At 42.3% G+C, this 16,052-nt stretch overlaps 1 protein-coding gene across 1 annotated transcript in view; it reads left to right on the top strand.

Annotated features, from left to right (window-relative positions):
• syne2b (spectrin repeat containing, nuclear envelope 2b) overlaps positions 1-16,052 on the top strand; it is a 158,742-nt gene that overhangs the window by 125,524 nt on the left and 17,166 nt on the right. The window contains exons 36-41 of the mRNA XM_028565176.1: positions 3,748-3,948; positions 5,062-5,269; positions 8,738-8,850; positions 8,958-9,142; positions 10,816-10,923; positions 11,423-11,702. Of these exons, the coding sequence (XP_028420977.1) occupies positions 3,748-3,948; positions 5,062-5,269; positions 8,738-8,850; positions 8,958-9,142; positions 10,816-10,923; positions 11,423-11,702 (1,095 nt within the window). The remainder of the gene's footprint in view (positions 1-3,747; positions 3,949-5,061; positions 5,270-8,737; positions 8,851-8,957; positions 9,143-10,815; positions 10,924-11,422; positions 11,703-16,052) is intronic.

The raw sequence follows: 16,052 nt of genomic DNA, 5'->3' as shown, positions 1-16,052 counted from the left end.
TACACGCCTTATCAGTGCATCCATCGTGTATGCAGTTCGGCCCAGGGGACTCTAAAGTCACGTTACGCCCGAACCCGGCATACATCCCTAAGGCCATGGACTCATTCTATTTGTGCCTTCCCTTGGAGTTTAGTGCTTTCTATCCACCACCGTTCGCATCGGAGGAACAGGGCCAGCTGCATATGTTGTGTCCTGTGCGCGCTCTGAGAGCGTACCTGATTGAGACACTATCATTCAGGAAAGCGGATCAGCTGTTTGTTTCGTGGTCTGGACCTCACAAAGCCTATCACAAAGCAGTGTTTATCACACTGGATTGTGGAGGCGGTCACCTTGGCCTATTCGTCTAAAGGGCTCGAATCTTGTTGGTCTACGTCAGTGCTTCTCACTGGGGGCAGTACAGCCCCACAGGGGGCGTTCAGAGGATGACGGGAGGCGCTGGAAGCAATATTTTGGAAAAGGGGACGTTGAGGTGCACTTGGGGGTCGTTTGTTTTAAGTTTACACCAACGATTTACAACAATATGAGTTTACACTTTTAACTACTTACAAAACAAAGTGGTCTGCAACATTAAAACCTGCCAGTTTACGCCACTGTGACTGGGCAAGACGATGTATCGCAACTCTTCTTCTCTTCTGTGTTTCTGTCAGCTCCGTGCTGCCTTCACAGGAATGGGATGTCAGCGTATCATCTTAAATGAACTTTAAAGTCTCCATCAAACATTAACATAATTTCTCTTTAATAAGTAGCTGTTGAACATTTTTCATTCAATTATATGATTTTTTTGATAACAATAGTAACAACAATAATTAAAGCTGCGAGCAGTGATGGACGGGCCCTCGCGCCTCTGCGCGTGCATTTGCGCGGCACTCAGACGCCGCAAACCGTCACCAATAAAAAGGGAACTTTCCGCCAAGTTCAACGATACCTCACACAAGACTCTACGTCATACGGTTCATTAGCTGTGAAAGGGGGCGTGGCTAAAGCATAGGGGGCGGGTCCAACCATCACCAATTAAAAATGAAGCCTCTGCTGAGATGAATGATACCTCACACAAGACTCTACCTTAAATGGGTCAGCATGTATGAAAGGGGGCATGGCTTAAACATACGAGGCGGGCCAAACCATCACCAATGAAGAAGGAAGTCTCTGCTGGGTTCAATGATACCTCACACAAGTGTTTACATCAATCGGGCCATTAGTAATAAAAGGGGTAGTGGCTTGAACATAGGGGGCGGGCCAAACCATCACCAATTAAAAAGCGATGGACGGGCCCTCGCGCCTCTGTGCGCGTCGGGGTTACCGGCGGACGCCGCTCCTTGCGACTTTGCATTTGCGCGGCACTCAGACGCCGCAAATTGTCACCAATGAAAAGGGAACTCCCTGCCGAGTTCAACGATACCTCACACAAGATTCTACGTCATGCGGTTCATTAGCTGTGAATGGGGGCGTGGCCAAAGCATAGGGGGCGGGTCAAACCATCACCAATAAAGAAGGAACTCTCTGCTGAGTTCAATGACACCTCACACAAGACTCTACCTTAAACGGTTCAAATGTTATGAAAGGGGGTGTGGCCTGAGTAAGTGGGCGTGGCCATATTATAGGGGGCGGCTCAGTATCACACGTAGACCACACATTCTGAGTTTCATGCAAATCGGATGATGTTTGTCATATAAGGCAGATTTCCTGTTGCCAGCGGGGCGCGCTATGACCAAAAGTCAATTTTGGCCTGTAGCTGTCCTCAAGCCTGGACCCTTGTCAATTGTGAGAAATTTCGGGCACATACGACAACGTACACTCAAGTTACAACAACTTCTTTGTTCATCACACTCAAAATGGCCGCCACGCCACGCCCACACCGTCTGACGAAAAGTTTTTCTTTTAATAACTTTTCATCGTTAAGGTGTTGGGATGGTACAGACCAAGTTTGAAGTCCATCCAAATCTCTAGGAAGAGTTTGTTAAAGTATAGCACCTTGACTTTTACGCCTACTTCCTGTTGCCGCTAGGGGGCGCTATGACTTTAAGTAAATATCGGCCTTCATTTGTCCTCAGGGTTGGACTCTTATGAATCCTGAAAAGTTTTGAGGTAATCGGACAACGTACACTCGAGTTACACCCACTTCCTGTGGCCACGGCCACGCCCTATGACGAAAAGTTTTTCTTTTAACAACTTTTCATCTTTAACATCTTAAGATGGTACAGACCGAGTTTGAAGTTGATCGGATGAAATCTCTAGGAGGAGTTCGTTAAAGTACGACATGTGGAAATGGCCAAAATTGACTTCTTGTTGGGTTTAGGGTATGGCTCTAATGAAGTTTTTTGTACATCTTGACATGTTACATATGTGTACCAGGTTTTGTGAGTCTACGTTAAACGCACTGCAGGGGCTCAATTTTCTTAACTTTCTAGGGGGCGCTAGCGAGCCATTTTTGTGCGCCTATTCCCGAAACCCTTAAAATACGTACATTTTCACCAGACTTGATGCAACCGCCAAATTTGGTGAGTTTTTGAATATATTAAGCCCCTCAAAAAGCCAATTTATTTTACGGGAAAATAATAATTGAAAGAAACAATAATTCCTTCAGTTTCAATAGGGCCTTCGCCACTGTCGCCGCTCGGGCCCTAATAATAGGGCCTAATCATTAATATTCAGGGCAACTAGCCTACATCTTATTTGTTGGGGGTGGCGGTAAGGGACCTGGATTATGGATAGGGGGGTGGGGGGCACTGGCCAAAAAAAGGTTGAGAACCACTGGTCTACGTGCACATTCAACAAGGGAAATTGCCTTACTTAAAGGGGTGTTGATACAAGAAGTATGTGCGGCCGCTTGCTGGTCGTCCCCAACAATGTTCATGAGGTTTTACAGACTCGATGTTACTACGCCTCGCCTGGATCATGCTGTTTTGAGTGTGGAGTCATTGGGGACGCAGAATGCGTTAGTATGATTGGAAAGGTCACGTATCACCAAGGTTGGCTTGTCCAATAATACAGGAGTAAACATTTCCCATATGTGAGATACCGAAGAAATGCTTGAAAGAGAACTTAAGGTTACGACCGTAACCCCGGTTCTCTGATAGCATGAGTGAGGTATCTCACTAGGTATCGGACCATCCTTCTTGCGTGAAGCGAGAAAAGGTTGCTACCTTGAATGACGTACGCACACGGGCTGTGGGTTGTATAGGGGACCGCCCCTTGTGCGCATTGCGTCAGACGTGGCCAGCCAATCATGGCTGGAGTAGTGAGAAAGTGCTTCTGAGGGATATGCGGGGAGGCGTACTCCATATGTGAGATACCTCACTCATGCTATCAGAGAACCAGGGTTACAGTCATAACCTTAAGTTTTCTTTAGTCTGTAGGATACGATTTGTAGGCCGGGACATATTTTCAGCACCACAATACTTATTTCAGAATAATTTGACACATATTTTGCCTTTAACAAATATTGCAATCAATCCTGAAGCAGACAGGAAGCCAGTGGAGTGAGGCTATTGGGCTAAAACTTTTCGGTCCCAGTTAGAAGCCTAGCTGCTGCGTTCTGGACTGACTTTAACTGACGAAGAGATGACTGATCCAATCCAACATATAAAGAGTTACAGTAGTCTAGTCGAGACGTAATAAATGCATGAATAATTGAATTCCCTTCTATTACTATTATTTTTACAAGTTAATATCCACATTCACTGCTCAGGGTGCTGTATTCTGGCTCCTAGATTCACTGTTTGTGTCTTTGCACAATGTTTCAATAAGGTGATGGAAACCCAGCTGAGGAAGCGGATGGAGCAGGTGAAGGAGCTATTTGCCGACTGCACCGATGTCTTCGAGGAACTGATGGCTGTGAAGAAACACCTAGCTGAGAACATAGAGCAGTGCCAGTCAGCTGTGGAGAGGATCCAAGGTTCTGTCAGTAATGTTGACTCTTCACAACCAAAGGTCGAAGACCAGTTACAGGTACACGGCTGTTACATGTTGCAACTCATTTATGGACAATACTGTTGGATGAAGCCACATAAACCCTAGTCTTGCATTTCCAGACCCTCCTCCACAGCGCTGCACAGGAGGGTCTGGCTAGTCTACACAGCATTCGGAGAAAAATGTGCTCTGGTTTATTGGCATTTCTTTAAACCAATCACAATTGTCTTGGGCGGCGCTAAGCGGACTAAGAGCAGACCCGAAAGTGGAACATCGTGGATATACGTACCCTACAGAATATATTTATATATTTCTTGAATTTGTTGTTACGTGTTCATTTCTCACAGTTTAATTTGATTTTGTTAAAAAAAAAAAAAAAAACTTAATTTAATGTTATAAGGATGATGATGATGAGGTCCTAATTTCACAAAATTATTTCAAATGGGATTACTGTCCTTGGTGCTTTTGCACTTGTATGTATCTACAACAACATTAAAGTATCTGCTGGAAAAGTGCAATACTGCATGGTAATAATGACAGAATTAGTATAATAAATATGTCAAACTCGTATACTTTTTGGTGGTATAAAAATACATATAAAGGATGATATTTTGAATAGTAAATTGGGAAAAAAATTCAACTTTATTTAATTCCACCTTTCTTATCCTATCATATCAGTTTTACATCAGTGAGTTTGACCCTGACTTTTTTTCCTTTGATTCTTGACTCCAAGCTACTGTATTAACAATTGTACTGTTGGCTGTTTATTTTAACAGAAATTGTCCATAGAACGAGATTCATAATTGTATTTTTGTTTTTTATATTTGGAATTGCACAGTTTTTTACTTTTTATGACTTTTTACTTTTTAAATTTTTTTTAATCATATTTCTTGTTGCTTTTTTGACCTTTGTGAGACTTTTTTTTTACCTCTTTGCTGCTTTTTCCGATGTTTGTTGCTTTTTTCGGCGTTTGTTGCTTCTTTTTTTTCTCAAATGTTCTGTATTTTAACTGAGGTACACACATAATCTCCGTTTCTTAAATATGGAGCAACGTCCGGGTAATGAGCTGCCAGAACTTAAGAATTTATTTCTTAGAGTGGACTGTTACTGTTGCTGCCAGCATTTTCACGGTTTCATCCCTTGTCCTTACAGCATCTGTGTGATAAACTGGAAGCTCTGGAGCAGCAGGCCGAGGCTGCGATGAAAGAGGTTGGCTTGGTTTCCAGTGTAGCCAGTCCTCAGGTGCTGGAGGTGCTGTCTGTAGACTGCAGCAGGCTGAAGGAGGCCATCTGCCGCACCCAGGCCATGATCCAGCTGAAGAGAGAGGAGAGGGACAAAGGTCTGCTCAACGTTATCAAAGGTTAGTGTGGCGTTTGTGTCTTCTGTTTTAGTAGACGGTGTCTTGATGATCATATGCAATGAAGTGTGAATCTAATAGGAATGTGTTTTCATTTATGCGTTGTCAATTGTGATCTTAAGTACTGTATCTGTTTATTTTTACTGTGGCGGTATTGCCATTTGGAAATGGATACCAAAACCAAGTGCACATGAAAATCTCAGAATAAAATGCAATTTTAAAGCCACATTTTTTATCTCTTTTTTTTTGTATCCGTTTACAATCAGATTTCTTTTGCGAGAAAGACCTGAGTACAGCAAAATAAATAAATACAGCGATCAGACTTGCAATGTCATTCCAGCTTTAGAAGCAATTACAGACATCTTTAAAAAAGGTTCAAAACTAAAAGTAGAGTGACTCTAGGTGGCAGAAAGATTCCAAATAAATGTACAGAAACACAGCACTGATATACCATTGCCTTATTAAGTTTTTATGGCTAACTGAGCAAGTTATCTGATGAATATGCTAGATATTTTCTTTTATATGCACTTAATTTGTACTTATCTCTTGATATTCTGTTTCTTTTTTTTGGATCAATTTTTTAGCACTGTTTATCATACAGACATACAAAACAAATTCCACAATATGTGCCAGGTAATGTCAAGTGGTGCATAGAACAGAATTGAACAAGAACAAAAACCCTCTCCCACCCCCCACCCTCTGCGGTCTCGAGGAAAACAAAAAAAACTAACAGAAATCACACTTTGCCTAGTCGCTCTCCTCTAGTTCTTGTGACTTGAGGTCATTAGGTCTGATATTTGTGCTGCTGCACTTTCCCATAGGCTGATAGTTGATGGTTTGGCTTTGTTAATCCTTGCTGTAGAGAGCTAAGGCATAACTGAGCTCTCATTTTCTCATTTTTCTCATTTTTTATTTTCTTGGTACCAGTTCAGCTAGCTAGCCAAATCTTCCTCTGTCTCTCAAGCAGGTGTAGTTTAGAGTCATCATTAACTAACAAAACAATTGGGTCAGTAGGGATTAGATATCCTATCACATCAGATATTATTGACATTCCCATTTCTTTATTGGGAGTTCTCCTATGGATACTTGCATCAGTTTAGCATAAATCTTGGACACTAATCCTCTCACAGGAATATCAACAAACCATTTAATGACTGGGTGCGCCTCAAGACTGTTTCCCCATGACACTCCCCATTGCTGCATGCATCTGATCTTAAGCGCAGATAAAAGTAGAAGGATGTCTTGGGGACCTCAAAACTAGCTCTCAGGTCTTCAAAACTCAACATACCTTTCTCATTGAATGGCTGGTCTAAAGTATAAATACCTCTGTTACTCCACTGCTTACAAGCAAAGGGTTTGTTACCAGACAGTAAGTGTGCATTGTGCCAAATTGGGGTATTCAAATGCCACTTATTGGTGTAACGTAGTTGCTCCTCCACCTGTTTAAAGTTGGTCAGTGTGTTGGTGATAATAGGGCCATGGGCCAGCATACACCTTTTTGGACACACACCTGCAAAGGCAAGGTCTTGCAGTCTTAGACTTCCAGTGAGGTTTTGCTCTATTTCTCTCCATGGAACTGTATATGAAGGGTCCATCCACACTCTGAGGGCCTGTAGCTGAAAGGCTCTGTGATACACTTTAAAGTTAAGGAGGGCCAAGCCTCCCGTGTTTGTGGTACGTTGCAGGGTAGAGTATTTTAACCTAGGTTGTTTATTATTCCAAATATACTGGCAAATTAAGGTATCAAATTTCTTCCAGAAATGTATTGGTGGGGGTAGGGGGATAATTGTACTCAAGAAATTCACACGAGGAATTATGTTCATTTTAACAACAGAAATCCTGGACCGTAGCTATGCCGGCAGCACAGACCAATTGGCCAGATCCCTTTGAACACTACTTAAAATAGTTTCATAGTTGTCCTGGACGACTCGCTGTAGCGACGTGTGTATGGTAATGCCCAAATATGTAATTTTGCTTTGAGTTGGTATTGTAACACTAATGGCCTGTCACATGCCTGTTATTCAATAAAATAAGTTAATTTTATAGCTGGAGATTGAGCCAAATTTGTTGAAGATCATACGATGTTTTGGAATAGAGTTCTCAAGAAGAACAAAATATCATCTGCAAATAATGATATTGAGCTGCTATTGGATTTAATCTGGACATTACAGATTTTATTTTGCCATATGGCTTGGGCTAATGGTTCAAGAGAGATTGCAAACAGCATGGGGGAGAGCAGGCATCCCTGTCGCGAGTTGCACTCAATAGGAAACCAAGCCTCTCCATTACTTGCCACAAGTAATTCCACTCTAGGCGGTCAAAAGCCTTTTCTGCGTCCACTGATAAAACTGCTGCCTTTGTTGGGAGGTTTTTGGCTTCTTCTATTACATGAAATAGTCTGCGTACATTGTCTGCAGCTTGACGCTTTGGTATAAAACCTGATTGGTTGGGGTGGACTAGCTTCTCGATAAAGCGTTTTAAGCGGAGTGCCAGGACTTTGTTGTTGGTGGAAAGTACCCTTGTCTATGGCTGAAGTTATATATATGTGAAAATACTGTAGAAGTTCTGATGGAATTCCATCCAACCCTGGCAGGTTTAGTTCTTTTAGGAACTTCTGACAGTGTGTCAGATCTGGGTTGCAAGAGGACTCCTACAAGTTTGAATAGAAGGATTGAAAAGTGGTGCTGATATCCTTAGGGTTTGTTGAGATACCTCGGTCTGTGTGGATGCTATTGATAGTAGCTCTGGATTCACTTTATTTTAAGTTAGAGCAAGCAATTTCCTTGGTTTACAGCCATTAAAATAATATTTTTGCCTCACTTTGTGCATTATGAACTCCGCTCTCCTTCTTAGCAGATCATTCAGCTCTGTTCGACTTGTGACTAGAAGAGTATGTGTAGATTTAGAAAGTCTTAAGAGATTGCCCGCTGGGCCGTGAATGTGCCGTAATCAGGTTGCATCAAAATATGCACCATAGTTCCCTCTGTCTCAGGCTCTGCCCTGATGTGTTGCAGCGAGGCATTAAATTCTGTTAGCGCTCATTATATTGCGTTGTAAACCATTGATTCAAGCACACTTAGTTGCTTTTCCAAGACCTGAGCGATTAAGTCCTCCATGTTTGGGATGCGCTAGCATCAGTTGCTATGTTAGCCACCGCTCTATTAGCCGCCACCATGTTAACAGATTAGTATGTAGCTTAGACGACAACAGGACCTGTTTTCTTGCACTTGCAAGCAATTCACTGAGTCACTGTGATAGCAGATAAAACGATTTGGCGTTGAAGAAAAACGAATAGACCGATTTATTCAATGAAATACAGAGGTGGGTACGAGAGCCTTAGTCTTCTGCGACCATTGCGGTGCTGGTCACATGATCCTCCCATCTTGATATTGTATTTCTGAATGAGGGATTGTAATTTTGGCTTTGTAAATTTGTAATTTTTTTAAATATTTATTTTTCATTTTCCTCTAGATGAAAGGCAGTCGTTTGAGGATTGGTTCCAGGACTTGCAGCTGTCCGTCAATGAGTGCTTTGAGCACCCTGAGAGCAGAGCAGATGTGGAAACATCCCTGCAAAGACTCACTGTAAGTGCATGGATCATTTGATGGGTAGAGGGATTCTGTAGATTGTTGGATGACGGATGGGTCCTCACAGTTTCTCTCATGACCATCAGATTTTCTTAAAATCCAAGGATGCAGAGAGACGTCTAGAGCATCTGAAGGTTCAGCTGGAGAGAGGCAGTCAGCAGGCTCCTCTCCAGCAGCTCTCAGAGTTCACCGACTGGCTGAAGGAGCAGCAGAAGGAGGTGGCCACGTTCAGAACCCACTGCCTCAACAGGCAGAAACAAATGGAGCCGCTCCTCAGGGACTTGAACAGGTAATCGCTTACAATACTATACAACTTTATTGTCAGCCAGGGCTGACATTTTTCTTTGCATCCCTGGGCAGCTCGTATACAAAAAGAGGACACAGACATACGTACAGACATACACAAGATGAACAACACCAAAAGACATACACGAAACATTACCATTACAAATTACATAAACACCCAAGTAACCCCGGATTTCCACTGAATGCAGAAGGGCTGCAGAACGGCTCCACTGCGTATCAGCTCTGTGCTCCGCCGTCCGTCAATACCCACTAGGCGCGCTGTGGCAATGACTGACAGCTGTAGTCCCGAGGACCCACAAGATCTTGAAACCACAAAACCATGTTTCCTCTGTGCTGTGTTTTCAAGGTGTAGTGCAAGGAAATATGATCCACCGTGAGCATTTTTATTTTTATTTAGAAAATTAACCGGATGTTTTATTTTGTTTCTGTGCTCGACTTCCTGTCCCGCACTATCTGCCGTATGCTGAACTGCTGTGGAGCTCTCTGGTGTCCGGCAAAAATAGAAGCTCTGCGTATCTGCTCCGAAGGGCTGCGGATCACCGGAGCTGTGCCGGAGTCGGAACGCAGCCGTTCTGCAGTCAGTGGAAATACACACATTGACTTTAATGGAAACCTAATGACTCCGCCGCCGTTCCGGAGCGGATCCGCAGCCGTTCCGCAGTTGGTGGAAATTGGGGTTAAGGAAACAAAGTACTAACCTGACTCCGCCAGATGGATTGCTTCGCATTTGCTCGGCATATCCATCTGGGAACTTTCCGTTGGAGAACTTTTGGGAAGGGGCGGAAATACTGTTTAGCTGATTGGATGAACCATCTGTCTATCACCTATGTTGGTGATAGACGGGCCAAATCAACCAATCAGATCCACGAAGCGTATGAAAATACAACCACAAGCCCACCCCTGCTGCTGCAGGCAAAGCATAGCTCGTTAGCTCAGCATGCAAACATGTCGGTAAAGGATATTTGCCGTTTGTGTACCGAGAATTTAGGAATAAAAGGAACCATTTCAGGTTCCCGGACCATATTCCAAAAGAATGATCCAAGAGAAAAAAAAGAATTAGCAAGCGGCTACCGCTGTCTGAAAATACTGGTTAGCTGATTGGATAAACCATCTGTCTATCACCACCTAACCCACCTCAAAACCAACGCTGATTGGCCCGGTCGTTTGGCTAACGGCTCCAAATTTTCTCTACCTCAAGATGCCAGACTGATCTGCGAGTGGAAAACTGGAGGTCGCGAGATCAGGACGGTCTCACAAGGCTAACAAAGTACATGTATAACAACAGAAAATGACATGAACATACACACAGACAAGGTCTTGGAGACTTGTAACCCTGAATAAACATTGCACTGGATTTAATGTAGCTGGTTTAACAATAGGATAGATTGATGTATGAAAGAGTTTTTAAGTCTGATGCGATTGAAAACATGAACTCTAAAGCGTCTGTTTGAAGGCAGAAGCTGATATTCTCTGTGCAAAACATGTGAAGAGGCATTTGAAATGTTCCTGACCAGTCTAAGCATACTGTTATTGTGAGCTTCCTGAAAGGAGTGTGCTACAGGTAGTCCTATAATATTTGAACAAATTTTAATTTGTCACACAAAAAAAACAACCTAAGAAAACATGTTTGTTTGACTTGTGTCTTTTGTTCTCTAGTCTGCAGAAGCAACACGATAGCTTCCGTGACTGGCTGCAGAACAAAGAAAAACAGCCCGTGGAGGTAGACAAAGTCAAACTTCTACTCAAAAACCTTCAGGATGAGAGGTGATTTTCAACATTCATTCTGACACTGATATTTTCAGACTGAAAAACTCTGAACTGTCAGATTTAAACATGTATGCTTTATATTTTATAGTTAAGACAACACTACATGTTCAATAGGAAATTAAAATATTACATCTAATAATTATGAGTAAAACCCCAAATGCAACAATATATTAAACTTGAATGAATTTGAATTTCTGCATCCAAATACGCCAGATATTGTTACATCTGTGATAAGCCAAAATTGGACCATTGTAATGGGTGTTTTTTAGAATTTTTAAACACATGTATTGATTACTCATTATTTGTATTATTGGTGTTGGCAGAGTACATATTCAAAATAACTGCCAAAAACTAGACCCTGAAGCTTCTGTCCTTTACTTTCTGTCTTTTTATATTGCCTGTTTCTTTTGTATCTTGTCTTTATGTCTTAAGTACAGCACTTTGAATTGCCTGTTTTTGTTTATAACCATACCTCACCTTGCCTCCAATGAGACAGCAGTAGAGCTGAGTCTCTCAGTGAGCTCTTAGCATCAGTGCGCAGACAAGGCGTCCGAGCTGAAAGCCTCCTGAAGGACGGCGACAACTTGATACAACGCTACAGAAACCTGGAAAGCAGGCTGCAGAGGAACGCAGACGCCCAGAGCGCCCTGGAGGCAGAATGTGACAAGTTTAATACTCAGGCTCAGAGCACCAGGACCTGGATCACCGAGCTTCTGCAGCCCCTCACCCCCTCTGGCAGAGACACCCAGACACCGGAGAGGAAGCACAGAGCACAGGTCAGTCACATTGTTTTTTGTTTTGTTTATATATATATATATATATATATATATATATATATATATATATATATATATATATATATATATATACACACATATAAAAAAATAAACTATAGTACTGTACAAGAAATAAATAGCTAAGTACATACAAATTAAACCAAACACAGTGAAGTCAGAGTCTCTGCAGGAAGGAATGCAGTGGTCTCCAAAGTCTCCAGAATCTGTCGGAATTATGATTGAGGTCATAAGTCAGTTTCTCCAAAGGGAGATGAGACGATATCTGTGACAACCACATACCGACCGTTGAGACTTGCGTGGCAGACCACCTCAGTAAAATGTTTTTTTTAGCAAGAAATAAAAGAATTATCAACAGATATTTGGTGTCCATGTGAAAAAAGATTTTCCAAAGTATGGTTTAACAAATAAAATGATGAGGATAATGTAATGTTTACCGACAACGTCGTGGACCACAGAATGAACCTCTTTCCAAAATGTCTGGATACGATCACATGCCCAGAACAGGTGAATAAATGTACCCTTGTGTGTTTGAACTATGGGGAAACATTTTCTGGAGGCAAACAGGTGTAAAATAAGTCCTATGGAAAAACTTAAAATTCTGTTAATGTATAGAAGTACATTTTGGGAAAATTCCATTGCAAATCCATTGGTCCAATATCCAGAGCTAAATGTGACCTCCAGATCACGTTCCCACAGCGGCTTCGGTGAGTCATAGGCTGAAGAGTCAGAGTACAGCAGTAAAGAATGAATCTTTGAAATCAGCCCCTTAAGAGATTTGCCCGAGACCATAGCACTTTCCAACTCTGATAGCTCTAAGCATATCCTGTTCTTCCTAAAAAGAGATTACACAAAGTGACAAATTTGGAGATATTTGAAAAAGTCCTTACGTGGAATGTCAAAATACTTTCTAATTTGAAACCAATACTCCTGATCTGCACCTGAAGGTCAGGATTCAATGCCAGGGAGGACCAAATAGAGATAGCAGAGGGAATATTTAAATATTTTCTCACAGGAACAGGAATCATCACCACAGGGAGTTCTAATCATGTTGATTGAGCGATCATTGTTCTGATTTTTCAGGTGGTGGGCAAGTAAGCGGCTGGACTTATCAAATTCATAATACTTCTGTTTTGTGAAAAGTATAGCTTCTGAACGTGGCGAGTGTGGTCAATATTGAGTTCTGTCTTTGCAGTCACTAGCGTTTTTAGATTAAAAACTGTGGTGTTTTTTTTTATGTATAACCTAGTAACTTCCTTTTCAAGATTGTTCCTATTGCTCTCTAGAACCTTCTTTTGATGAGAAGTGTAGGAGATAAGATGCCCACGTAAAGTGGCTTTAGCCACATCCCAGATCATAGCAGAGGACACCTGTTTTTTTTTAATTTTATTATTATCAAGCCAAAATTGTAATAAATTGTTCTGGACGAAGGTACAGAAGGGGTCACTGTTCAAAAGTGACATATTGAAACTCCAGGTTGGAGTTCTGGGAATGTTAAATGCTGGGTCAATATGCAAAAGCACTGGGGCGTGATCCGATAGGACAGTATAGTCTATAAGGCAAGATTGGACTGCATGTAAAAATTGTTTGGGAATAAAAAAATAGTCGAGTCTGGAGTATGACTTGTGTGGATGTGATTAGAATGTATAATCTCTCACTTTAGGATTAATCTATCGCTGTATATCTATCTGAATTGTTGAGAGCAGTGGATGACCTTGGATTTGATACATTTTCAGGGGAGGATTTATCCAGAGAAGCATTCATAATACAATTAAAATCACCAGCTAGGAAGCCCAGGCCTTTTGCAATAATGATTAAACAGTAAAACAATTTGAGATATAAAATGAGGTGAATCAGAGTTCGGAGCATAAACATTAAGAATAGTTATGTGTTGTTTAAGAATTGAGCCTGTAATTAGAATGAATCTCCCCTCCGGGTCTTCTAGTCACTTTCTGGGTGAATAGTAGTTCTGTCTAAGTATTCTAAGAAGGGCTGCCAGGTTTTGTTGAAAGCATTACCAGAACCTGCAAGCATAAGGCGTCTGGTCAATAGAGTCGTAAAGGCCAATACCCGACGCTTTGTCATAGGAAGATTGGGTATTGTAAGGGGGGGGGGGACCAAACAGGGCCATGCAAGGCTCAGGACTAAGATCCATACAATTGCAAGTGTGTCAAAAAATTTGGCGCTAGAAGCCAGAGAGGTTCGGGCAGGACCAGAACATGTGTGTGTGATTAGCAGGTGACTGCTTACACCTATTACCTATTAACTGGTACCTGGGTAAATCTTCGCCAGCCAAGCTTTTGTGTAGTGCACTCTGAAAAGAACCTTACATTGTAATAAGCTATGCCCAGCACACATGGAGGACGAGTGAACTAACTTAAGAATTTGGTCCCACTGGCGTCTAGTATTGGTACTCCTATCTCTTCCTCCCAGGTCTGCTTCAGGTGAGTCATTTGGTCAGGATTAAGGGAATCAATGGAATTGTAAATCACAGAGATGGAGCGTCTTTGGGCAGGGTCAAGGGTGAGCAAGGAGTCAATCAGAGACCTGGGTGGGTGGTTGGGGAAGTGAGGGTTAGTGGTTTGGACAAAGTGCCTGGCTTGAAGAAAACGGAAAACAATGAGAGTGACGCAATTCAAGCCTGGCTGCAAATTCTGTAAAATCAGTAAAAATGTTTTCTTTGTAAAGGTCCTTGACATGTCGCAGGCCTTTGTTTCACCAGATATTAAAAGTAGGGTCTGACAGGGAGGGTAGTGGAAATAGATGTTTTTTTTACTATCGGTGCTAAAGTTGAGGGTTCATTCAAGCCATAATGTTTACGGAATTGTATCAAAATTTTCAGCGAATTGGTATCAACAAGGTTCTGTGAGATATTATGAATCTTGAGAGGGAGTCGCGCTGTAAGGAGGGACTGTAAAGAAAACTTTGAGGACCGTAGTTCTACTTGAGCCCATGAGAGACCCGTGTCAGCTCCTCTGTCAAGCCAATGAATACGTTTGTTAATGTTGCATGCCCAATAATATTGGATAAGATTGGGTAGTGTGCGAGACCGCCCAGCTTTTTGGGGGAGTTGTAGACCAGCTTTTTAATATGGGGTGGCTTATTCAACCACAGAAACAACAATATTGTCTGGTCTAGCTGATGAAAAAAGGATCTTCTCGTAAAGATTGGAATATGTTGGAACAAATAAAGGAATTTAGGAAGAATCACCATCTTTACCAGGTTGACTCTGCCAGTTAGGGAGAGAGGGAGAGAAGACCAGTGAGTCATATCAAGCTTACACTAATCAATCAAAGAGGGCGAACATTTTTGTTGAAAAGGTCCTCAAAAGAAGCATTGACAAATATCGATATCGAAACCCCTTTGAAACAACTCTAAATGGGTAAGAGGACAATGGCATCTTCACACAGGTGGTTGATAAGGAGAAGTTCGCTTTTATTAAAATTTAATTTATAACCAGAGTATCTGCCGAATTGGGTAAGAATGTCTGTAACAACAGGGATGGACGAGGCCGGATTTGACATGTATAATATCAAATTGTCCACGTACAGGGACAGCTTGTGGGTGACATCGTTCCTGGTCATGCCCTCGACTCTCCCCTGCCCCCGAAGCCAGATGGCCAATGGCTCGACAGCTAAAGCAAATAGGAGGGGGGAGAGGGGGCATCCCTGTCTGGTGCCCCGGCGAAGGGCGAAGGAGGGTGACCTCACACCATTTGTTGGGATATGGGCAGTTGGGGAGTCATAAAGCAGTCTAATCCATGCAATATTTTGACAGGACGTAGTACATATACCGTATATACTCAACGCTGTCAAACGCTTTCTCTGCATCTAAAGAAATTACCAGACGTATGACAGGGTTGGGGGAGCCAATAATGTTGAGAAGTCGTCTGGTATTGAATGACGAATTCCTTCTAGCCATGAACCCAGTCTGGTCTGTGGAAATCAGGGCAGGTAGGATTTGCTGCAGACGAGTGGCTAGGACTTGGGCGAGAATCTTTTGGTCCACATTTGAAAGTGAGATGGGCCTGTAGTTGCTGCATTCAAGGGGATTCTTGACTTTTTTTAGTAAAAGAGAAATGTTAGCTTCAGATAGGGTTAGGAGCAATTGCCACTAGTAAAGGATTCATTGTAGACGTTAACCAAATGTGGGGTTATTAGATTCAAATATGCTTTGTAAAATTCTACAACAAACCCATCTGGGCCAGGGGATTTGCCATTTTGTAGCTGCCCAACCACCTCCAGCACTTCTGCCAATGAGATCGGCGCGCCTAGTTTGTCAGCCAGATTACTATCGACTTTGGGATGTGTAAGCATCTCCAGGGGGTTGTGG

This window comes from Perca flavescens, chromosome 20 (assembly GCF_004354835.1).
Source record: "Perca flavescens isolate YP-PL-M2 chromosome 20, PFLA_1.0, whole genome shotgun sequence".
In the NCBI taxonomy this organism is placed as follows: domain Eukaryota; kingdom Metazoa; phylum Chordata; class Actinopteri; order Perciformes; family Percidae; genus Perca; species Perca flavescens.
Note: the sequence above shows the minus strand (reverse complement) of the source record. Positions and strands in the feature narration are given on the sequence as shown.